General features: G+C 39.4%; 1 protein-coding gene across 4 annotated transcripts in view; it reads right to left on the reverse strand.

Annotated features, from left to right (window-relative positions):
* Window positions 1–24,597: 24,597 nt before the first annotated feature.
* Window positions 24,598–26,197, reverse strand: part of LOC147903030 (uncharacterized) — a 31,404-nt gene continuing 29,804 nt past the window's right edge. For 3 of the 4 annotated variants that reach the window (XM_087374127.1, XM_087374126.1, XM_087374125.1), the window contains one exon: window positions 24,604–25,074. In XM_087374127.1, the coding sequence (XP_087230253.1) occupies window positions 24,885–25,074 (190 nt within the window). In that variant the 3' untranslated portion in view covers window positions 24,604–24,884. Of the gene's footprint in view, window positions 25,075–26,197 lie in introns of all 4 variants that reach the window. The other variant, XR_015540914.1, reaches the window with a different exon arrangement.

Genomic DNA, 26,197 nt, shown 5'->3' on the forward strand with positions numbered 1-26,197 from the left:
ATAGAGACTTTTCTTGAGATGGCAAACCTTATTCTCCTTTCCTGATTCAACATAACCTGTTGGTTGATGCATGTAGACTTCCTCGTCTAGATAACCATTGTGAAATGCATTCTTGACATCGAGCTGATACACATTCCATCTGCTGAGTGTCGCTAGGGATATCAAGAGCCGTATGGAATCCATCTTTGCTATTGGAGCATAAGTCTCATCATAACCTTGACCATATTACTGTGCAAATCCTTTTGCAACTAGTCTGGCTTTGTATCTCTGAATACTTCCATCTGGATTGTACTTCACTTTCTAGCCTTTGTTTGCTATGGCCTTCTTTCCTGGTGGAAGGTCGCATAATTCCCAAGTATTATTCTTATACAAAGCATCCACTTCTTCATTCATAGCAATTTGCCATTCCAGCTTGTCTATTGTGTCTTCAAAGTACACTGGCTCTTCTGTAGCCATGATGGTAGTCATAAGAGCATAGTTGGTGGTTTCCACCTGAATTGCTTTGCCTTTCTGAGCATATGTCAATCTGGCTAGTGATCTACTTTCCCTAATAGACCATCTGAGCTGTTGTGGCTCTGATTGGGGTGTTGCTTGGCAATTCTTGCTCTTCTTCATCAACCTATTCTGTAGATGACTATGAAGTTGATGCTTCTATCTCCTGTATAGGTGAGGTTTTCCATTCTAATTCCTCATCAAAGATTACGTCTCTAGAGATAATGACCTTACGGTTGATGGGGTCATACAACTTGTATGCTTTGCTTTCTTCACTATAGCCAACCATGATGCATTTGTGTGACTTCGCATCTTATTTCCTACGATGATGATCATCATGTATGTGGGCATATGCTATGTAACCAAATATGCAGAGATGCCCAATGTGTAGCTTGTGTCCAGTGAATGCTTCATAAGGAGTCATACCCTATATCAGTTTGGTATGAAGCCGATTAAGCAAATAGTTTGTAGTGGCTATTGCTTCTACCCAATACTGATTCGGAAGATGCTTTTCACTAAGCATCACTCTAGCACTATCCACTAAAGTCCCATTCTTCCTTTCAGCTCTTGCATTCTGCTGAGGAGTATTTGGACATATGAATTGTCTTCAAATGCCGTGATTTCTGCAAAAGTTCATGAATGCTAAAGACATGCATTCACCTCCTCTATCTGATCTCATGACCTTGATCTTTCTACCTGTCTGGTTTTCTACCATGGCTTTGAATCCTTGAAATCTGGAAAACACTTCAGATTTCTCTTTCAGAAAGTAGACCCAACAATATCTGCTATAGTTGTCGATGAAAGTCAAGTAGTAAAGTGAACCATTGATGTGCGGGTCTAGGCATAACCCCATACATCTATATGTATCAAATCAAGAATACCTCGTGCATGAGAGGTACTTCTGCTAAAGTTGGTTCGCTTTTGTTTGCCGAAGCAGCATGCTTCACAAACTTTTCCAAGAAACTGTAGCTTTGGAATCCCAATTGCCATATTCTGATTCCTGAATCTAACAAGTACTTGAAGTGGACATGACCATATCTCTTGTGCCATTTTGCAGATAGTGGCATCTGTTGTGGTTGAGCTGACATGGTATGCTTATCTGGTACTATAGCTAGCATTATGTATAAGCATCCTTCCTTGACACCTTTTGCTACTAGCTGACATCTTTTGGATTTGTCTCTAATAGTGCATTCATCACTATCGAAGATGACTCTGTAATTGTGTTCCATCATTTGACCTACTGACAAAAGGTTCTTGCTGAGCTTCGGAACATAGAGCACATCTTTCACCAATCCTTTCATACTAGTGAAATTGTTCATAGGGATAACACTTGTCCCTTGAACGAGATTCGGTATATTGTCTGCTGTGTAGATGATATTTTTCTGACCTTCTAATGGTTTCATTTCTGTGAACCGTTCCTGATGATTTGTCATGTGACATGATGCACTGCTGTCAATGTACCAAGGATCCTATTCCACTTGGACGACTTGATAGCTAAAATCCTCTTTGGGATTGAAATCAGTGTGTCTAGGTACACTGTCTAGGTACACTGTATTAGTTTGATGCATTTCCTCGCTTGCAAGAAACATATTCCCATGTTCATTTGCAAAATGACTGTGACTAGAATGTCCACCACGATGATTTCCTCTGCCTCAAAAATTCCATCGATTACTGCTGGATTGACTGCCTTGGTCATACTGCTTCTTGCGGCAATCTCTTTCATAGTGTCCAAACTTGTGATGGTAGTTGCACTGAATGTTTGACACGTTGGTGGATGCATTCCCTCGTCCTTGAAATCTTCCTCGATTGGAATGATTTTCTCTTTGCTGATTTTGATGCTGCTGAGGATGATGCTAATGCTAATGCTGATGTTGATTCTGGATTTGCTGATGATGACCAACTTTTTGATATGATCTACCTCTACCTCTGCCTCTGCCTCTGCTTCTGTCTGAAGCTGTGAATGCCTGATCATTAGAATGACCTTTACGTGCTTGAATTGCCTGAGTTCTAAGTTCTTCACCAAGTAGGACTAACTGAAGTTCTTCTAGTGTCGGAATTTGCTGTTGGATGGTAATACTCTGGACTAGATTCTTGTATCCCTCTCTTAGTCCATTCAGAATGACTTGAACCATTTTTCTCCTACTTCTGCAAGTTGATTGTTGTAGTGTTTTATGCAGAGTACATAAGCATGACCGATTTCACTACTATTGTAGAAATTGTGGTTGATTTGTTTTCTCAGAGTGAGAATCCTAGATGTGTTCTTGGACTCGTAGAGAGTTGCGAACATATCCCATGCTTCTTTCGATGTCTTGACTGTGTTGAGCTGTTCTAGCATGACATCTTTCACATTTTTCTTGATCAGATGATAGGTGTACTTGTCTTTCTTATCCCATTTTGCCTAAGCTCGAGCAATGGCATGATCTGCTACTGGTGCGAAAACTGTTTGTGTAGTTGTAGATCCCATTGTAAATCCCGTTGCTGGTGCTGTGACAACAGATGGAGTAGAGCTACTTGTAGCTGGATCGTCCAATGGTCTAGGTGTAGACCCATCAACATACTCCCATTTGTCCTAAAGTACAAGAATGGTCTCCATTCAATATTTCCATGTGCCATAATTGGAGTTATCTAACTTAGCAGATGCCTCCAGATTGAGGTTGCTAGTCATAGACATGGTGCAAGAAATGTACTCAAAAGTGTCGTGAAAATGTCTGTATGAATCAACTGCAAATACACTGACTGTGCCAAGTGAAATCTCTAAACTGTCGGTGAAGATAGAACTGCAATATATAAAATCTGATCTGTATGACAAGGCTTGTGGCAAATGATGCCGAGAATAGCCAAGAGGCTTTACAAGGCTGAAATGATGTGCACGATGCCGTGAGATAGCCAAATATGCTTTACAATGGTGGCATCTGTGTGTGAAATCAAGTGCTATCTACCCACTGAAACAATCTGCAATGCCTTTGTACTCTTTGAAGTCTACTCACTGAACTGATGAACATAAGGTTTCAGGTAATGTAATGATGTGAAACCGTATGTGAGCGTATGGATTATCTGACTCTGAGTAGGTACTAGTCAGGAATTTCGGGCATGGCTTAGATTGGCAACTTGGGAAAATTCAAAGCATCCCCTCTATGGCGATCTAGTCTACTTTGATCTAGATCTACGATCGATGAAAGAACAGCAAATAATTCCTTTTCTTTTGTTCTTTTTAAGTGTTGGGTTAGATGCGTCAATGTAGAGGCGAATGTGCATGAAGGAAGTGGTTTTGTCAGCAAGGCTCAAATGTGAGTGTAACTTGCGTTGAAATGTACACATGATGTGATGAGCGTGTAGAGCACAAAAATGAGCGACTTTCCTTTTTGGAGCGCCCTCAAATTCTTCCTGAATCAAGAGATACGACTCGATCTAGGTGGAGGGGCAAAAGGAGTGCAAATGGTGCTCAATGATGATGTGTCACTATGGGTCACATGCAGTGATGATGATGTGGCACTGTGCCTAGTAAGAGGTGTACCAGTGGAGCCATGTGCTGAGGTGGCAGGAGTGGTCACATGCAGTAATTGTGGAGCACTACATGTGCCTGCAGAGGTCAGTGCTGACTGGATAGCTGAGGTGGCACTGTTGAGCTCGCACAGATGATGATGTCAATAGATGATGTGGCAATGATGATGTGGTAGATGACATGGCACTAATGAGATGGCAGATGACATGGAAGAGGTGACGTGGTAGATGATGTGTCACTGATGATGTGGTAGTTGAGCTGGTAGGGTGACGTGGCCTACTAACATGTCTATGATGACATGGCAGTGATGAGCTGGTAGAGTGATGTGGCCTATTGATGTGGCTATGATGATGTGGCACTTTGAGCCTATGTGGCAGATAAGGTGACACTGTTGGTAAGCTGAAAGGAAAGGAAAGAGTGGACACAAACTCAGAATACTTGCATTACTTGCTTGTAGAATGAAGAAGAGTGAGGTCCTTAAGTAGGCACCTCATACATGCTCACTGACATCACTGATGACTTCAGAGTTCCACAATCATCTCCTCAATCTGCTCCTAGATTCTCTCAATCATCCTATGTGGCTTTCCACCACCTAACTGTGCTTGTGGGCACCTAACTGTGCCTTTAGCACTCACACATAAAAACATAGGGTGTGCCTGAGGCATACACCTTGAGATATCCCAACAAACCCCCCCTCAAGGGAATGCCTCAGGCTATGTCAAGGATACATCTAGTCTCACAGTTTCTCATGCCATCTCATGGTGGTCAAGGATTAATCTATGGCTAGGTTCTCATGCTAGCAAGGGTTCCCTTGGGTGTAAGGTAAACAAAAGGGATACAAAAAGACCTTCCAATGGTTATCTCCCCTGCATGTACATGCACACAATGTCTACAGGAGGTACCATGGAGCAAAACATACACATGGCCTACATCATAAGGTGACCAGAGGTGTTTACAAAACACACAAAACACAATAGTTTATTTTCATTCATTTTGGAGGACTATCCAGGCTGAGTACCTTGACATAAAAAGAGAGATCTGGAGCATACATAGAGATGATTTAAAATGCATAATCTTCATGGGATGCCTCATCTTGTGGAGGCAAAATATCCATCTCAAGGCAAGGTCTTACCACATGGGTAGTGTCTAGTGCCTTATAAGATGGTACTATGATAGAACAAGTGGATCTGAAAATCATATCCTTCAAGAGAACAATTATCTTATCATCTCCATAGTTGTGTAGAGAAGCATATCTTAGGTATCTAACCTTCATCTTTTTCTTGTACTTGGAGTCAAATAAAAGTGCCATGAGAGGGTAGATCTCTGGCTTTGTAGTTGCTTCCTTTTTGGCAACCATTGTTTTGGCAATCTTCAACAAGGAAGCCAGGTTGACATTTTCATCCTTTGTAGCATAACAAGACATTGCTTTATGTTTTGGCTTTTCATATATTTTGCATAAGCAAGCCATGAGAGGGTCTAACCCAGGTATTGGGCAGTGTCTTCTCTCTTACAGGGCTTAGAATAACAACTGAAATGCTTCAAAATATAAGCATTTAATGTAGCAAAGTCTTGTGACCAAATTTCAAACAATGATGCTTCTTCTTACATGCTTCATAGAGGTGGCTAAAATGAATACTTTCCAATCAAAACCAGGTCTAGCAATTCAAAACAAAACTGAAGCCACACTTGTACTGAAGTTATTGAAAGTTTCAAAAAACCAGAAATGCTAGAGTAGCATTTTATGTAGCATCATCTTCAAAAACTTGTCCAAAACTATCAAAACTAAAAGGCTGAACTTGGAGGGCTTGTAGCTCACTCTTCAAAGCAAGGAAAAGAGGGCTTTCTAAAGCAAAAGAAAGCTCATATACCAGAGAGGGTCTAGCACAAAGGTTGGACGAAATGGTGCGCACTTTTGCCCGGGAGAGTTACTACAGTCTGAACCTGAGTTTTGACAATTTCTCCCTCATTACTAAACCAAATGAGCTGAAAAATGGCTCAAAATCTTCTCTTGAGGTCACCCATATACTCCTAAGAGGGCTCAGGCAATGGCAGAGCAGGCAGGGAGTATTGAGCAGTAGAAGAAATGGTAAAAAATGCGCTGTTTGGGGAATGGCAGCCACCACACACGTTTTTTCTTCAATTGCTTGCAGGTGGAAGTTCGCCCATACTAGAGGAGTTTCCAGCTCAAAGGGTTTGGACAATGGTCGTTTATAAGTGGAGAACCAAGCTCTCAAAGATTTTGGGAAGAAAGAGGAAAATGGAGAAGAAGAAGATGAAGAAGAAGAAGATGATGTCGTAGAAATGGGCTCAAGGGGGATCAAAGGGCTCTGATACCATGTTGGTAAGCTGAAAGGAAAGGAAAGAGTGGACACAAACTCAGAATACTTGCATTACTTGCTTGTAGAATGAAGAAGAGTGAGGTCCTTAAGTAGGCACCTCATACATGCTCATTGACATCACTGATGACTTCAGAGTTCCACAATCATCTCCTCAATCTGCTCCTAGATTCTCTCAATCATCCTATGTGGCTTTCCACCACCTAACTGTGCTTGTGGGCACCTAACTATGCCTCTAGCACTCACACATAAAAACATAAGGTGTGCCTTAGGCATACACCTTGAGATATCCCAACAGACACGTGGAAGATAAGCTAACGTGGCAGGATAAGATGTAGATGGCCACATGTCACTAGTGTGGTGACCCTATCCTGTAGGTGCCACATGTCGTAATTTGGCTTATCGAAATCTTTTGAGGTGATGACGGAATCTTTAAGATTTCGTCGACCATTCAGAGGAGAGCTGCTATCGAAAACTAAAACAGGAGCTTTTTGTTTGCTGGCTGAGCATAAATAGCAGCTTTGCAGTGAAGGAGATGGGATAGTTGGTGCTGTTGGAGCTTGGTGATGGAGAGGCATTTGCTACAAAGGTTGCAGTTAGAGGCACAATAGCCTTGAAGAAGATGGCGCTGTGGTAGCGATTGTTGGAGTGGCCAGCGTTGTGTGCACTGTTGTTGAAGGAGCTCCGTTTAGAGTGCTGGCAACAAAGTTCAGGTTGGCCGACAGATGGAGACGGTGGTAACTGGAAGCTTCGATTGGCACTGCAGTCCATGAGCTCGTGGAGGAGCCTTTACAGTCAATGGCTTAAGGACACACTACTTGTAGCATTACTAAGTGACAGGTTGCTTGTCACTAGCTCACTATAGTTGGAGCTATGGCGGCCGATCGTGAGCTTTGAGCTCGTTGTGAGTCTGAACTATAGTAAGGCCTCTCCTATGACAATAATGAACAGCGCCTACATTCAACGCTCCAAGGGAAGGCCCTGATGGCAGTGCAAGCTTGGCGTAGAGTCGTGTCAATGGAGCCTTGGACCTTCCAGCTGTGTTGTTCAAGCTTGGTGATTTTATTGTTGGAGGCGCCAAAAATTGGAGAGGCTTGCAATTGCTTTAAGGTCGAAGAAATGAGTTGTAGGAGCTTTTTGAATCTTTGTCGACTTGATATTTGAGACTCTCTCTCTCTCTCTCAAGCAAGCAATATATATCTCTAACTTTCTATTTCTCATAGAATCTCTTAAGACAAGCTCTCATGAACACTTAAAGGAACTCTCTCTCTCACACGTAGTAATGAACGGAATTCTCACACCAATGGATGGAAATTCTTCCAATGAACATAAATTCTCTACGGAAGTGAACTCTCACAAGAACACTCGAGAACTCTCAATCTCACAATCTCTCTCACAAGGATCTCAATGCCTTAGCAAAAGGCAAGGGAGCTCTGATACCATGACAAAATATGAAGAGGGGAGAGGAGAAGAGTGGAGATGAGGAGAGAGGGCACAACTAGAGAGCACACCACAAATGACTAACTGTACGAACTGTACGCTAGATTTAGTTGAAAAAATAGAATATATACAAACCCATTTAGGGTTAGGGGATCTAACCCTTTCCTTTATAGCACTCTATAAGATTAGTGCTGTGCACATATGATCACATGATGGTGCTATGCACACGTGATCACATGATGTTGAGTGTGAACTCTCAACACTCTTTGCAATTAACAACAAACTATAGAAGAATAGGAATTGTTTTGTACATCTCTTTGCATGTAGCTTTTAGACACTCAAAATGACATCCAGAAACATATAACTAGCAAGGGAAGGTAGATCAAATCATTCAAAGTTTAGAAAAAGAGAACCATGACTTTTTGAAGGAAGTAGAGTTGCAAAGGTAAAAAATTGAGGCATAAAATTCAAAAATACACAACTTTAAAATCACACCTCTTGGTTACAAGAAGAGGCATAGGACTATCCAATCAATGGAGTGCTGAGTGATCGCTATTAGTGCAAGGAAGTGTAGAGTGCAAGACACACGATTTGTGTTATGTCCCATTTTTTCATTGTAATTGTTCAATATACTTTTCATTTTTTTCATTGTACTTGTTGAATATACTTTTCGTTTTCTGCATTGTATGTTGGATCTCATGTTAACTTTATTAGTGATGTTGTTGGAATGTGACAAAGTTTATGTTGTGAAGAGTGCCATCAAAAAGAAGGAATTCATTTCTATTCTTCAAGATCCAAGATGCCGTGTGTTGGCTTGTAGTATTATAGGAGGTGGTCTATGATCTGGATGACATAGTTGACTTGTCAGATGTAGTGCATGCCTGTGATGCTACTAGAATTAGTAGGCAAGGATACCTAGCCATTTATAATATTTTTTATAATGCACTTCATGACCATGGCCTTAAAATCCAATGCTGCTAAGACCTGAACATATTATGAAAAGAAGAAAAAGGTATAATTTTGTTATGCAAGATGTGTTGGGTGGTTTTTGTACATTTTGGACACAATGGTGCTACACAATGATCAAGTTGCAAAGAAAACAATGAGTCAAAAAATATCTCAAAAATTTACGTGCATTTTAGTACATTAAGTACGACAATATGTTCTTACGTAAGCTGCAAGTTGCAATAGTTAATTTTTACAACATAAAGGAAAGAGGTGAGTATAATAATTTAGGTCTTATTTCATGCTTTCATTGAGGCAATTTTTTAATGAAAGCTTGTGCATAGACTTGATGCCTTACTATTGTGCTTTTGCAGATTGCAATGGAAAACTAGTGTTTGCTATCAAGTTAGATGAGTTTGAAGTAGTGAAAGAAAACAATTTAAAGCAAGTTAGCATTACACTTATGAATAAGGCCTTACAACATGAACAAGGTAGTGAAGTTATTGAATATTTTAGTATGCAATTAGAAAAGCATATTTGGTGGCTAGCTAAACATTAAGTCCCTAAAGAGACCCAATCTTACTTGAATTGGATCTTTGAACGGCGGTCTCTAATTCCAAACATTATAGATGCTTAGACCAAGGGAGAGTTTCTTTAAATTAAAGGGTTTGTATCTTTCAACATTGAGAGGCATATGTAAAGAGACTTGAAAACATTGAAGTGCATGTTTGGAGTCCAGACAGGTGCAAACGCAACATACCCATATCTTTCTGGCATGCACTGACACAAGTAAGGAAGTATACAAAAAATAGGAAAAGCAATATGGATGATGGCAAGTACCAATGGAGCAATAGTGTTATGAGTTGTGATCAAGAGAGTGCACTGGATCAAGACAAAGTTGATGGAAATTCAAATGCAATTTTAAACATCTCACTAGAAAGAGTGCATTTTTGTGTCTTGCATGCAGAGATGCACTTGATCGTCCGGCAAGTTGCTATATGAACAAATATGGAGAGAGGAAAGGAGAAGAGTGGAGATGAGGAGAGAGGGCACAGCTAGAGAGCACAACACAAATGACTAACCGTACACTAAATTTAGTTGAAGATGATTAATATATACAAACCTCTTTAGGGTTAGGGTTAGGGTTAGGGTTTTTAACCCTCTCCTTTATAGCACTCTATTGGGTTAGTGCTATGCACATATCGAACATATGATTTTGATATGGTTCCTCAATGCCTTCCCTCAAGATCAACATCATGAAATAGGCCTTCCCTCAAAATGATGTTTCTCGGGAATCAAAGACTGAACATTACATTCCATCACACCCTAGTTAATGGGAATGTCCTTGCTCTACATCAAACCAAGAGCTTGTCGATGCTTCCGAAAAAGCTCTTTTCCTAATTGTTTGGTAAATATGTCTACAACATTTTCTTTGCTATCAAAATGCTATAGTGTGGTGTCACCAAGTAACACTCTTTCTTTAATGAAGTGGTCTCTGACATCACTGTGCTTTGTCTTGGAAAGGAATACTAGATCCTTAGCCAATGCTTGAGCCAATTTATTATCATAGTATATTGTTGTTGGCTTTGATTCATCAAAATAATTTACTTCTGACAATAGTCATTTGAGCCATAATAGTAGCCTCGCATTCATAAACGTAGCTCTAGTGAGCTTATTGTATAATAAATATCTAGCCATGTGATAGTTAGATATATAAGAGATCCAATGAGTTATCGATAGTATCTGTTATTGACTGTAGGATTTTTGGAACTTTTGTAAGTTTCAAACTCTATTCCATGGGAGTGCTACAATCTTGCAATCTACCATATGAAACTTTTTCAGGAGACTATCAATGTATTTTAGCTGACTCATGAAGGTGCTATTTGAATCTCTCCAGAACTCAATACCAAGATAATAGTGCATAAATCCAAGATCTTTCATGTCGAATTTTGCAGATAAGTCTTGTTTAAAATTCTTGATGAACCTATCATTACTTCTGGTCACAATCAGATCATCTACATATAAAAGTGCAATAGTAATGGCTTCGCCTTATAGTCTTGACCTTATTGTTGTGCAAATCCTTTTGCAACTAATCTAGCTTTGTATCTTTCAATACTTCCATCTAGATTGTACTTCACTTTGTAAACCCATTTGTTTAAGACCCATCCTCCCATGGTTATTCCTTAATCCATTTTCCTAATCCGTTCCTTATGAGGCCCTTTTTGACCCCAATTCTCCCCTAATGGCTAAGTTGAAACCTAATTGACAAGGCCTTTATTCTTCAATGGTGAAAATTTAATTGATATCATAACTCAAAAGGTGGTGATAGTCCAATTTCGTTAAGCTCAAAGGGATAGCTTCAAAATTTCATGCAAAGGGGGATTTAAAATTAATACATCTTTACCTACTCAGAGGATCTTTCCACTAGGCTACATGAGATGCTATGAAAAATTACTATAGAAACGATTTAAATTCTTACCCTTGATGAAAAAATATGGAGAGAGGAGAGGAGAAGAGTGGAGATGAGGAGAGAGGGCACAACTAGAGAGCACACCACAAATGACTGGCTGTACACTAGATTTAGCTGAAAATAATGAATATATAAAATGCTCTTTAGGGTTAGGGTTTCCAACCCTTGTGCATTCTAGCACTCTTTTGTGTTAATGCTATGCATCAAAGAAGGACTGAACATTACATTCCATCACACCCCTTTAATGGGAATGTCCTTCCTTTGAGTCAAACCAAGAGCTTGTCCGTGCTTCTTGAGAAGCTCTTTCCCAATTGGTTTGGTAAAGATATCTACAACAATCTTTTTGCTATCACAATATTGTAATGTAATGTCACCAAGTAATACTCTTTGTTTAAAAAAGTGCTCAATCTTTGTCCTAGAATGATATAATGGATTTTTGGCTAATGATTGATTATGACAATATATTGTTGTTGGCTTTGACTCATCAAAGTAATCTATTTTTAACAATAGTCTTCTAAGCCATATAGCCTCTTATGCACCTATTGTGAGTGCTATTCTACTTCTATTGAAGACGAAGAAATAGTTGGTGGGTGACAACCATAATATAGCACCTTGACCAAGAAAAAATGCATATCCTTGTGTGGATCTCTTGGTCTCATGATCTCTTGCATAGTCACTGTCACAATATCCATGCAACCTTGGATAGCTTCCTCTGTATTCTATTCCAAATTTTCTTGTACCTATGATGTATCTCAAGATTCTCTTGATTGATTCCAGCGAGGCTCCTTTGGATTTGCCATAAAATTTGCAAGTGAACTTACTACATAACCAATATTTGGCCTTGTGATAGTTAGATATATTAGAAATCTCATAAGCTACTACCAATAGGAGTTATCATTGATTGTAGGCTTGTCTAGATCTTTGGTAAGTTTTAAACTCTGCTCCATGGGAGTGGATGTAATCTTGCAATCTGCCATATGAAACTCCCATTTTCATGACTTGACATCCAACTTTTTGTGAAACGATTATCATGTATGTGGGTATATGCTATGCAACCAAATATGTAGAGATGACCAATGCATGGCTTGTATCGACGAGTGAATGCCTCATAAGGTCTCGCACCCCGAATCGATTCGATTGAAATCCAATTAAGCAAGTAGTTTGTAGTGGCAATATCTATAGTCCAATATTGATTCAGAAGATGCTTCTTACTGAGCATTTTTCTAGCTGTCTTTCCTGGTGCAAGCTCGCATAATTCCCATGGGTTTTTTTAATTCAATTTATAGCAGTTTGTATTCTATCTTGTCAACTGCGTATTTGAAGCACACTGGCCCTTCTATAGCCATGATGGTAGTCATAAGAGCATAATTGGTTGTTTCAACCTGAATAGCTTTTCCTTTCTGAGAATTTGTCAATTTGGCTAGTGGTCTGCTTTCCCTAGTAGACCATTTGAGTTGCTGCTCTCTTCTTGGGGTGTCTCTGGTAATTCTTGCTCTTCTTCATTAACCTTTTCTGTAGGTAATTGTGTAATCATTGTATCTATGTCCAGTGCATTTGAGGTTTTCCATTCTGATTCCTCATCAAAAATTACATCTCTGGAGATGATTATATTTTGCTTGATGTGATCATATAACTTGTATGCTTTGCTTTCTTCATTATAGCCAACCATGATGCATTTGCATGACTTCGCATCCAATTTTATGTGACGATCATCATGTATGTGGGCATATGTTATGTAACCAAATATGTAGAGATGCCCAATGTGTCGCTTGTGTCTAGTGAATTCTTCATAAGGTGTCATACCTTGAATTGGTTCGGTCAAAAGCCAATTAAGTAGTATGCAGTGGCAATTGGTTCTACCCAATACTGATTTGGAAGGTGCTTCTCATCATCACTGAGCATTGCTCTAGCACTGTTTGCTAAAGTACCATTCTTCCTTTTAGCTCTTGCATTCTGTTTAGGAGTATCTACACATGTGAATTGTCTTTGAATGCCATTACTTCTACATAAGTTCATGAATGCTAAAGACATGTATTCACCTCCTCTATTTGATCTCATGACTTTGAATTTTTAGCCTGTTTGATTCTCAACCATGGATTTGAATTCTTGAAATCTGGAAAAAACTTCATATTTCTCTTTATGAAAGTAGACCCAACAATACCTGCTATAGTCGTCGATGAAAATCAAGTAGTAAAGTGAACCATTGATGCTGTGGGTCTAGGAATAACCCCATACATTTGTATGAATCAAATCATGAATACCTCATGCTCAAGAGGTGCTTCTGCCAAAGTTGGTTTGCTTTTGTTTATTGAAGCAACATGCTTTGCAAACTTTTCCAAGAAACTATAGCTTAGGAATTCCAATTGCCATATTCTAATTTTTTATCTATATCAAGCTTTTGAAATTGACATGTCCATATCTCTTGTGCCACACTACAAAAACTTGCATCAGTTGTGGCTGAGCTGACATGGCATGTAAATCTAGTACTAAAGCTAGCATTCTGAACAAGCATCCTTCCTTGACTACTTTTCCTACTAGCTGATATCCTCTGGATTTGTCTCTAATAGTGCATTCATGTCCATCAAAGAAGACTTGATAGTTGTGTTCCATCATTTGCCCAATTGACAATATGTTCTTGGTGAGCTTTGAAACATAGAGTACATCTTTCACCAATCCTTTTTTACCATTGAAATTGTTCATAAGGACAATGTATTTTCCTTGAACTGGATTTGGTGTGTTATCTATAGTGTAGATAGCATTCTTCTATCCTTCTAATGATGAACTATTCCTGATGCTTTGTCATATGAGATGATGCATCATTGTCGATGTTCCAAGAATCCTAATCTGCTTGATTGACTTGATAACTGCTGCTGTCCCTTTTGAATTGCAATCTATGTCAAGATACACTATTTCAATCTTCTACATATCCTCACTTGCAAGAAACATATTCTCAGGTTCATTGACATAATGACTATGAATTAAATGTCCACCGTGATGATTTCCTCTTGCTTGGAAATTCCTTGAATTGTTGTTGGATTGACCTCCTTGGTCATGCTTCTTCTTGTGGCAATCTCTTTCATAGTGTCAAAAGTTATGACAGTCGTTGCACTAAATGTTTGACACGTTGGTGGATGGATTCCCTCTTCCTTGGAATTTTCCTCTATTGGAATTATTTCCTATTGGATTCTGATGCTGATGTTGATTTTGATGATAACTTTGTTTGCTAATGATGAACACTTTGTTGAAATGATCTACCTCTACCTTTGCCTCTATCTGTGCTTTTATCTGAGTCTATGAATGCTTGATCATTCGAATGACCTTTGTTAGCATGAATGGTTTAAGTCCTGAGCTCTTCACCAAGTAACACTAACTGTAATCTTCTAGTATTGGAATTTGTTGTTGAATGGTAATACTCTAGACTAGATTCTCGTATCCCTCTCCTAGTCCATTCAAGATGACTTGAACCATTTCTGTGGGGTTCTCTCCTGCTGTGAGTTAATTGTTGTAATCCTTAATCCTGAATACATAAGCATGATCAATTTCACTGTTGTTGTGGAAACTCTGGTTGATTTGGCTTCTCAATGTGAGAATCTTGAAAGTATTCTTAGACTCATAGAGAGATGCGAACATATCCCATGCTTCTTTTGATGTCTTCACGGTGTTGAGCTGTCCTAGCATGCCATCTTGCACATTCTGCTTGATCAAATGATATGCATATTTTTCTTCTTGTCTCATTCTACATGTGCTTAGGCAATGGCAGGATCTATTGTAGGTGTAGGCATTGGTGGTGCAGATGTAGATTCCATTCCTTGTGCTACGACAATAGTGAAAGTGGATGTTGGATCATCTAATGGTCTAGGTGTAGACCCATTAACATAATCCCACTTTTCTTGAAGTACATAATGGTATCCAATTGGTATTTCCATGTTGTAATTAGAATTGTATAACTTAGCATATGCCTCCAAACTGAGGTTACTAGTGGTAGAGATGGTGCAAGATAGTACTCAAAGTGCCTATGAAAACCACTATCTAAATCAACTATAATAACTATCTATATTGACTGAAATCTGAACTATCTGTGAAGATAGAACTAAAATATATAATCTAATCTATTACAAGGATTGTGGCAATTCATGCTAAGAATAGCCAAGAGGCTTTACAAGGCTTAAATGATGTGCACAATGCCAAAAAATAGCCTATAAGTCTTTACAATGGTGGCATGTCTATGTAATGTGCAATCTTCCCTCTGATCAATCGGCCAATGCCTCTGAAAACTCTGAAGTCTACTCACTGAATTAATGATGGTCAGGTTTTAGGAAATGTAATGATGTGAAACTGCATGTGAGCATAAGGATTGACTCTGGGTAAATACCATTTGGGAATTTTTGGGCATGGCTTCAATTGGTTGCTTTGGAGTTATCTCCACTATGGATGATCTAATCTAGTCTGATCTAAATCTAACCAACCATCAAGCGATGAAAAAGCAACAAATAATTCAATTCTTTGCTCATTTTAGGTGTTGGGTCAGATGCACCGATGTAGAGGCTGATGTGCATGCAAGAAGTGGATTTTTCTCTGAGGCTACAATGTGTATGATACTTGCACCCAAATGTGTGTGTGATGTGACAAGTGTGTAGAGCACAAAAAATCAATCCTTTTTGCTGTTTTGAAATCCATCAAATTCTTCTTGGATCAAGAGATATGGCTGGAGAGGCAAAAAGGATGCAAATGATGAGGTGGTAGTCAAGCTCACATGCAGAGTGCACACCTTGTGTGGGTGACCAAATTGCCACGTGTACTTGATAACGCCTTATTGGAATCTCTTAAGATTTGATGGAATCCGATGATAGATCCTTTGACAGAACTAAACACTAAGCAAAGAAAGAACAAGAGAAAGAGGCCACGAGGTGGCCGTGGTGGTGGTGGTGGTGGTGGTGGTGGTGGTGGTGGTGGTGGTGGTGGTGGTGGTGGTGGTGGTGGTGGTGGTTGTTGTGGCGGTGGTGGTGGTGGTTGTGGCAATGGCAGGGGTGGTGGTGGTGATGATGATGATGATGATTGACACTATTGCATGAAACCAAGGAGGAGGGCAATCTTAGAAATCAAAAAGTATAAGAAGAGTGTCAAATTTATTATGCCTAGAGTAGCTTTTACCCAAGTGGTGAAAGAGATTTTACAATAGTACAAGGATGATGCAAGAATACAAAGTGTTGCCTTGGCTGCATTGCAAGAGGCTGTAAAAGTGCAAGTGGTCACTGTTATGGAAGATGTAAATTTGTTTTGCATACGTGCAAAGAGGGTGACCATCATGGACAAGGATATAGCGCTTGCTCTTTAAATCAGCAATGATCCATTGTTAAGACGATGTTGAGTTGTCTATATTTAGTCTATTATAAACAATGTCACCAAATTTTTAGGAGTAATGAAAATCATTTTTGTTGAAGGATGTGTTAGAAGAAATCGTCTAATTCTATGCAATCTTTATAAAATCTTCCCAATCCTTGTTTTATTGTGAAAATTATGTGATGCATGCCTCTTTTTTGTTTGTGGTAATTATTTTTTGTGCATGTTATGGCCTTCCAAGGGCACTTCTTATGGGCTTTTTAGCATGTCAGGGCCTTGTAATGGCCTTGTACTTGGCACCATCGTGCAACTATAACCCCAAACGGGTTTTAAAAAAAGGGGCAGACTCACATGCCAGTCTGTTTTTGTTTGTTTTAAAAAAAAAAGGATACGTAAGCACTTGGGCCTTATAGTAAGAACATGGGACTTGTGGTAAGCACATGGGCCAAACTGCAACCCCAAAGGGGTTTTTAAAAAAGGGGGTGGATTGGTAAGCCTAAGTGCCAGACGAGGTCCTTGGGTGTGCCAGTCTGCCCTGTTTTCTTTAACCCATTTGGGGTTGAGTTGGTCCCATTTTCCAACCACAAGGCCATGAGATGCTCCAAAACATCCAAAATTATAACAAATTTATCCAAAACTACAAAATTTAAAGAAAATTCTCAAGAATCCAAACAATGTAGCATAGAAAGTGTTTGTAATAATACCCTTGAAGGTGTATAACTATATCATTGTAATTATTTGAAGTATACTAGAGTATACAACTGTATCTATACAAGTATGTCTTAATCTTCTTTCCTTTTGCTACTTCAAGCCTATTTTGGAATGCAACTCATCTTTGAGCTGGTAGGATCGTTGGACTTGAAAATCTTTGAGCAAGGAGTGGAGCATCCATCACATTAATTGCCGCGCAAGCTCTTGTAACTCCAAGATCCTCCCAAAGAGCTTTTGCCCAAAACATCCAAGGGCTACATCTCTACACACCAAAATTGCTTTTTGAACATGCAATAACGGTGCAAAGGATGTCAATTTAGATAGAACCCTACACTTTATCAATTCATCCTTTCCATGGGGCTACATCTCTACGCACCAAAATTGCTTTTTGAACATGCGATAACGATGCAAAGGATGTCAATTTAGATAGGACCCTGCACTTTATCAATTCATCCTTTCCATGGGGCACAAACTTAGCATGCATGCACACAATTATGTGCCTTTGAAAAATCCCATGTAGTAACCAAGGGAGGCATCTTTCCCAAAACGTTGCCTTGTGCCACCCTACCGCATTTCGAAAGTGTCAACCTCAAGCGAAGCCTGAAAGTCCAACAAAACATCTTCATTAAATCACTTCTAACTATGAATTAAAATTTAAAAACTAAAAATATACATTACTTTCTATGTACTAGCACTTCTACATCAGCTTCCTCAAGACGTTTCTTGTAGAGGTCAATTGAGCCCTTAGTTTGATCAACTGATGTAGGTATATTAGACAAGGAAGCCTCTCAAGATGATTTGAATCTCTCCTCTCCACCACTACAACTTGGGGTTGCCGCCAATATTCTTCCTTAGTGTGAAAAAGCTTTGTTCAGCATGCATCATCTCCTCCTAAGTTGCATAGCTTGCACTCTCCAAAGAGAACGTCTTTGTCAGATCCGTGCTACATGGCTATCCTTCATCTACAATTTTTAAGCCAATACTTGATTCCCAATAGAATAGCATGGGCAATGCCTCATCTTCACAGAATCCTATCAAAAATTGTACAATGTGTTCTTTGTATCAAGGACGATAGTAGGTAGAGACCGCAACCTGACCATCAAATACGAGGTCCCATCATTCTCAATCATCAACATTAGTCATCAAGCCCTCTTTAATTTCCAAAGCATTGTTTGGTTCTAGCTACTGATGATAAACAACCATCTTCAGTCCAATTGATGGCTCTACCCTCTCTTCCACCCTTTCAAGGTATGTGACACTTGGTTGTGGCTGTTGATGGTACACAACCATCTTTAGTCCTATTGATGGTCTTGCCCTTTTGTTCCTCCATTTGTGGTTGCTGTGCTGAGCTGATTCTTTGTACATCTTGATGGCCAACCTTTCATCCATGTTGACATCCATGGTCTCTTCAACATCAAGAGTTTCTAACTAATAGGAGTGTTGGCGCATCTTCCACAAATTTTGGAACATCAGGGTCAACCATCTCAAGTAAAACAGGGCAGTAGGCCATCTGCCATGATAAGTCCCATTTGCCATAGTCTCACAAACGGAGCTCTTCTGATTCCGTTTCCAAGAAATGCAAAGAGTGATTATTAGATACATCTTTACAAAACCTTTGTTTGAATGATGGATCCTTGCCATGACACTCAAATAGCATGTCACAAGGCACCTGTGCACCTCCCTGAATGCTAACCTGAACTGTGTATGGACGGATGTTTTCCTCCATAAATTCGATCACCTCTTTGAAAAGTATGGTGCTTTAGGATGGTTTGCTCTATATTAAGCTAGCGATCCAAAATCTCATTGGTCTTGTCCTCCTTACTCATGTAATGCAAGGCATGGGGTGGCCATGAGTAGTGTCAGATGAAGATAGCAAGGAAGTGAGCACACAATGACACAAAAATGTTGTACCATATAAAGGCCCACCTTTTATAAAGTCTTAAATTATTAAAATTTTAACTAAGGTACTATTAAAACATATGGGTGAGCAAGCCACTCCGATGGCTGGCAATTAACTGCCAAGTGTTTCTTTGGAAACTACACATCTAAAGTGATCTCCCTTCTGAATACCTTCTTTAATATCCCAACCAGGATAGGGGAGATTATCCAAGAATTGTTGTGCCATTTGTTTACACACCCACATCATCTTTTTTCTATGAATGAAGACTGGTTTGAAGCAATGAACAAACACCAAAGAGGGCATGAACTAGTTCACTTCAACAAAATTAGAACCAAAAGTGAATTTAATGGATGCTTGAATATCTTTTCTCCTCTTCATTCTAAATCCATCTATAGTGAATGGATGAATTGGCCATTGTATATCATCAAATGTGGGAAGAGGTAGAGGACAAATGCTTCCAAATGCTCGATCTCTTCAAGGCACTTGATAACATGCATTATTTTAAAATATTCCTACCGAACTATGCCTTGGGAACATCAACTCCCCAATCGTTGAATGGAAATCTTGAAATGGTTCTATCAAACTCTCCAAAGGCTAGTTTTCAATCTTTGTGGAAGGAAATATGTGTGCATAGATAGACAAGAAATACAGTTTGTTCATGCTCTCTCTCTCTCTCTCTCTCTCTCTCTCACACACACACACACATACACACAATTCTCATAACTTGCAAGCCACACACTTTTATTTTGTGACTCTTATCTCACAAACCCATTTTTCCGGTTAACTCACAAAAACACACTGACACACGCGCACACACACACACACACACACACACATGGACACAAACACTTCAACACACACACTAACATACAAATGAGTTTCTTAGTGCTCGGTCACACACACACACACACACACACCACACATAAAGAAAATTCATAATGCTCACTCACACACACACCCCACATAAAAATTTGAATAAACACTTACAATGTGTAGGAAAGCAAGCTTGATTGGAAGGATCCAATTGCATGTCATTGAGCCATGTACACATGTTGGACTCTTGCCTTGATGCCCTTTTTGGTGTTCAAGAACCCAATGATACAACCTTTCTAATTGCATGGCACAAGCCACATATGCATGTTGGACCCTTGCCTTGATGCCCTTTTTGGTGTTCAAGAACCCAACGATACGACCTTTCCAATGCTTGTGTTTGTTGGCTCTATACTTCTTAGAAGCCTTGTGTGGACCTATTGCAGAGGGTTGCATTGTAAGCTAGGACATAATCTTGAACTCGAGGAGTCCAAACACCATTAGTATCCTTCAAGTTGTCGCAAATACAAGATTGAAGAGATACCTTTGGTTTAGGAGATGGGGAACACTTCACCATGTTGAAATGGAGAGGATACCAAGAGGAGAAAGAGGCCCTTCAGAGCCGCATACTTTGGAAGAAACAGTACTTTTAGCTTGGAAGAGGGCTTGGGTGCATGGAAATGGTTTGGGAGAGATTTTGGAAGAGTTTTGGGTGTTTTAGAAAAAGTCAATTTTTTGGAGGGAAAAAGTGACGTGGTTGATCAAGATAGGGGACTAATTGACCAAGAGAGGGGGTGGGGGTGGAGCACAAACAGACAAATGAGGTGGGGCGAAAAAGGTCAAGTGAGGCATGTGGAGGGGGCAAAGATGGGACCTAGTGTCAAGATGTGGGGACCAAGGGAGGTCTCTCCACCTATGAGAGGCCTTTGTGGTTTCCTCCAAATATTAAATATTGGAGCCTCCTCATTGGTGGATTGCTAATTTCTTTATTAGAGCATGAATTAGGTCCTTCATCAAAGGGCCCTTTTTGACTTGAAATCTTCCCTAATGTCAAGTTATATGTATGGAATAATTTGTGGAGATTATGGGCCCTTACCTAGATGGGAAGTATATGGAGCAAGTGTTTGGGTTCTCATTGTGTACGAGTTGTGTGTGTACATATTAAATCCTAGGATATCCTAGAATTCTTCTCATGTAGCTATAGCCAGCATAGTCGTATGTCTTGATCTCCACCTTTGTTGTCTCTTCTTTTATTTTCTCCTCCATTTCCTCTTTCTCCTTCTTCTGCTCACATCTCTCTCTCTCTCTCTCTCTCTCTCTCTCTCTCTCTCTCTCTCTCTCTCTCACGGTTAATATTTACATTGAATCGAGGTTAAAACCCAAAGACATGATTTAAGCATTTGAATGGGCGACATCAGAAGAAGCTTTTCAAGAGGCATAGAAAATTGTTCTAGAATTGTAGCAAAGATAGTATAAATGTCAGTATAAATTTTAATATAAATGTAGTATAAATTTTAAATGTGTTGTTTAAATTCCCAAGCTCATTGGAAATAAATAATGGCATCTCAATCATTTCTTTCCCACCCTTACCCCTATCCCTTTCAGCCTATTGGCCCATTTCACTTGCAAAACCCCATTTATAGTGTATCCCTAAAACCCCTATCATGATGGGTCAATCATCTATCCATCCATCCATCTATGCATACATACATATCTAAATTTGTGTGCGCAATGGCATCAACATGAGAGCAAAAGTGTGAAGAAAAAAAGGATTCACATTAGAATCACACAAAGTTCATCTTGAGTACATTAGTAACAATATGGATTTTCTCCCATCATTAAGCTTGTGTAAATGGCAAACTTGTTTAGTATACTTGCAACTTGCTAATTAGAACTGTAAACTAGTTCCCTTGGAGCTATTTATAAATAAAAAAGCACAACAATTTTGTTGTAATATGCACTTGAATAAATATTGGATTGCTACACATCTATTGCTATACCTTTACTAGGTTTGCATTCCATAGGCTAACAAAAGCCCTGTCAAGACCAAGTGTAGCTTCAAACATCTAGCGAAGCAACTAGTTGTTGCATATTCAAGAATCACAACATCCAATAGTGAAATTCCTCCTACGTCATCTACTTTTTGAAAGAGCCCTATCTAAAAAAATTGTTATAAAAGCGACATGTATGAGACGCACACGTTTCAAAGGCATACGGTGCATGCGTAGAGAGAGAGATTCAATGTCCACAAAAAAACCTAGAAAACTATATATGCAATGCAATAAAATCTACTTAGTTTTACGTTTTACAATTGTTAAAACTTGCAAGATTTTTATCATATTTTAACCTCCAAACTTGAAAGCTTATACAAAAACATGCAAGTTTACAAGTAATAGATATAACTCTTTAATATATTATTTGTTTATATATCCATAAATTGTTTTGAAAACTTTTGTTAGGATGACTTGTCAATAACATCTGTTAGATTGATGGTGATATTTGGCATGCAAACCATTCTCCACAATGCATTGAATTCAAATAGATTAGTGCTCCTCTAATCTAGCTTTTACTATTTTTTTTCTCAAGGGGCTCTACCTTAGATTATGCATAGCCTAGACTTTTCCTTATGACATGGAATTGTCCTGCAAAACACCCACGCTCTAGAAATATGGAACTTTTAAAGAATAGGTACATCCTAGAAAGGGGCACTAACATTAAATTTACATTTTGTAATCATAGCACCAAGCTGAAATTTTGGTCGATAATTACTATTAGTTTTGCATCTCTCATAGTTCTAGCTCAAGTCCTAGTCAATCAAGGGGATAGATATTTACTTGAGAATCCTTTGTATTACTTTTCATGAATCTATGGTTTGATGTTGCAAGTCTTTGTCCAAGGTATGGACCTTCCTTGCTTCTACAGATCTTAGATAGTTTTACCACATTGTATTCCTTCATGCTGTATTACCTTTTTCTTAAATGTCATTTGACCTTTTGAAAAGATTGCTAGAAAAACAAGACGTGGTAAAAATCTCTTCGACCAAAGGCCGTCCACCAAAAAGCACTACTTCATTCCTTTATTGCATTTTTTACATCACAACAAATGAATAGCCTAACAAGCAATTATGAATGCTGCATCAGATCAGATCTACATGTCATAATTATATAACAAGCTTTAACATAGTACAACTGAGCAGATTGCATAATCTCGAGTAATTCAAGTCATTTAAAGTTATAACAAAGAAATACATTACCTAAGAACTTGAAACGAGTCTCAAACATGCTTACAAAGGGTCTACAAACAGAAATTGATGGCTGTAAAAAAATTTGGTTGAGGGCAGTGCGTAAGCATTTAGAAGATTGCAAACAATACATAGCATTTTAAAAATTAACAAAGTTGAAAGGAAAATAGGGCAGAAGAGACATAACACAAGACTCAAATAGGGAACCAATCCTCAAGCACCCTTGTAAAAGTGATGTACAATTCAAGACAGCCAACTGATTACCAAAACCTTTGGTTCATCAAACTGCAGTAAAGATTGTATGGTGATCTACCTTCCAAAGAGTGGTGACCCACTAACTTCGCCAGTCCTGCCTCGACAAATTGTGGCAGAGATGGCCCTGAGCAAAGCTCCTGCTGAGTACCGCTACAGCCGAGCTCAAATATCTAGGGTAGAAAGTTGGGAGGCCACCAATTTACGTGACGCCCGTTTCACTACAACCAGGACAGACTTCCGGTCCTTCGAAAATATACGCCCCTGCTTGCTTTCAGTTTAATGCTTTCCAAACTAAAAATCAATTGCACTAGAATCGAGTTGTGGGTTACAGGAGGCCATTCAAAGAATCCCAGTCAACCGAATTGTGTGAGAAAAAGTTAATGCAGGAGTCCTGCAATACGCCCTTCATCGACTATTTGGGCAATTTCAGGCTTGTCACAATTTAAATAAGACTAACAATGATAACTGTGACTCTCTGTAGCCAACAATGTTAAGAAGAGCAGCTGATTCAGTGTCAATGTTGCCTTTAAATCTCAGAACTCTTATGGCATAGGATAGCATTGCTTTTCCCTTTGGTCGAAACACTGGGAAGTTTGCTCCAGCTTAGTCAAGTGGTGTACAAAGATGCTTGCTTTAGAGCATTATTCTTCCAACGAAGCCCAAGTGATCATAGAACTTGAAACCCTGCCTATTAATCTTTTAAAAATCAAGCCCCAAGCTTGTAATAAATAGATCTTTGTCAAATTCGCATTTGAAATGGATAACTCCACGTGATAGCAGAGAACACCTGTATTCCCTAATTCCACCAGTCTCAAGCATGCTCCAACCAAGCTTGCTTGATGCACTTAGGGTCCTCTTGATAACAAGAAACCCTGAGGTGAGCTTTCACCATCTCTCAAGTTTTTCAAACCTGCATTTGCTTCACGGCGATCCCAAACATGTTTACCACCCCAAAGTAATAGCCATCATTCAGCCTACTGTCGACAACTGTAGCTTGATTCTCAGCCAAAGTAAGTGATGAGCCCCCACACTGTATCGAGGGCTTATAATTGGCCAAATATACAAAGGCATCTTACGGCACTTTCAGAAAATGCTCAGACAGCCAGAAGAATGAGCCTTGGGCAACAGAGTTTACTTTGCTTGAAGCAGCAGAATACAGTTTACTTTGCTTGAAGCAGCAGAATACAGCTGTAGCAATTTAAAGACTTGAATGAATTTGCAAAGATCCGGAATCCAACTGTCCCAAAACTATTCCGTTCAAGCAGCAGAAAGAACCAGCTGTAAATATCCTGAGCAACACAATAAGACAGCTACAAAACCTGAACTCTGGCCAGTCATTTTCCGGAAACCAGGAAAGAAAACTGTATGCTACCTTGATAGGCCACCTTGGAGATAAAGCAACTCTGTAAGAATCAGACTCTTATCCACAGCGGTGCCGGTTGTCAAGTTTGGTTCTGTGGCAAACCTTCCCGGTGCTCCTCATTGAGCCTCACCAATATGACACGGCACAATGGACAACTCCTGTTGCAGACCAGCCATTTATCTATGCAATCCACATGGAAAAGGTGACAACAAAGAGGAATCTTCCGCAAGATTTCCCCAGCCACATATTCACCCAAGCAAATAGGACACCTGAAAGCACTCGAAAGTGTTAGCAAAGTTCTTATGTCGCAGCCAAAGGAAAGAAGAGGGAGTGAAACTTTACATTCATATGTTTGTCACACATGACAGATAATGTCATAAAAAAGTCCCTTGGAAGGTTTAATCCAATTATGAGGATTTGGCAACTACGAATCTTCCCAACTAGGCTTTAGGGTGCATTTCAAAAGAAACCTCAACAAAAAGATGTACTTTGGCAAGCACCCATGCGAACAGTCTACTTTAGAGAAGGTGGTTTCGATGAGGAGTTGTATGGCTGGGTGGAGAAGGTAGTGATGAGCATTTGAATTGTACAGTTATTTAGTTAATGCTTCAGATTGGAGCTCTCGTCATCTTAACAGCATGGTCTATAATCTTCCAAGATCTTTTAAGTCAAAAGTAAGATGGGAGCACTTATGTGCTTGGTCAAACCTCTCATAATCAATTGTGCTTTATTTTTATTTTTTTAAAGAAGTTTTTACATAGTGCTCACTTGTTGCCTATAAATAGTAAATGTTCAACATCCCTCCCCCCCCCCCAACTCATTACCTAGGTCTTAGATGAGCTCATTCCTGCTCTCATTTCCTAAAGAGAACTCTCTATCATGAGATTCTTGTTTTTAAAGAGGAGGGTAACTCTATTCATGGGTCAAGGTGTGTATAAGTTTCACCTAATGGATCCTCCTCAAGAGGGGGTGATGGTGTTACTTTCCCTCTCTCCTTGCGGCAATGGACAGAGATGTCATGACAAGAGAAATTACTAATCTGTGATTAGTAGACATTAAAACATTATTATTATGTTATACGCCAATGGTGTAACATGTATTTGTATTTATGCTAGACACCGACCGATTTGTTATGGCGGTGGATCATTTGAGTAGATAGGACTAGTCGAGCTGGAGCCACTGCTTCATACGGCATCGAATTTGGACATGTGATACTTATTCTATTAATAAAAATGTGCACACACGTGTCTAGGTCTGAGGGGCAATAGGAAGGGAAGGGTGCATTAAGGTGCATTGAATGGTAGATGCATGGGTCATAGGCTAAGGGTAGGTGAAAATGGGAAGATGGAACTTGAGTGATCTCAAGGGACATTAATGAAAGGGTATCACCTT

This window comes from Dipteris shenzhenensis, chromosome 4 (genome assembly GCF_047967505.1).
Source record: "Dipteris shenzhenensis isolate YYH24624 ecotype China chromosome 4, Dip_SZ_1.0, whole genome shotgun sequence".
Taxonomy (NCBI): domain Eukaryota; kingdom Viridiplantae; phylum Streptophyta; class Polypodiopsida; order Gleicheniales; family Dipteridaceae; genus Dipteris; species Dipteris shenzhenensis.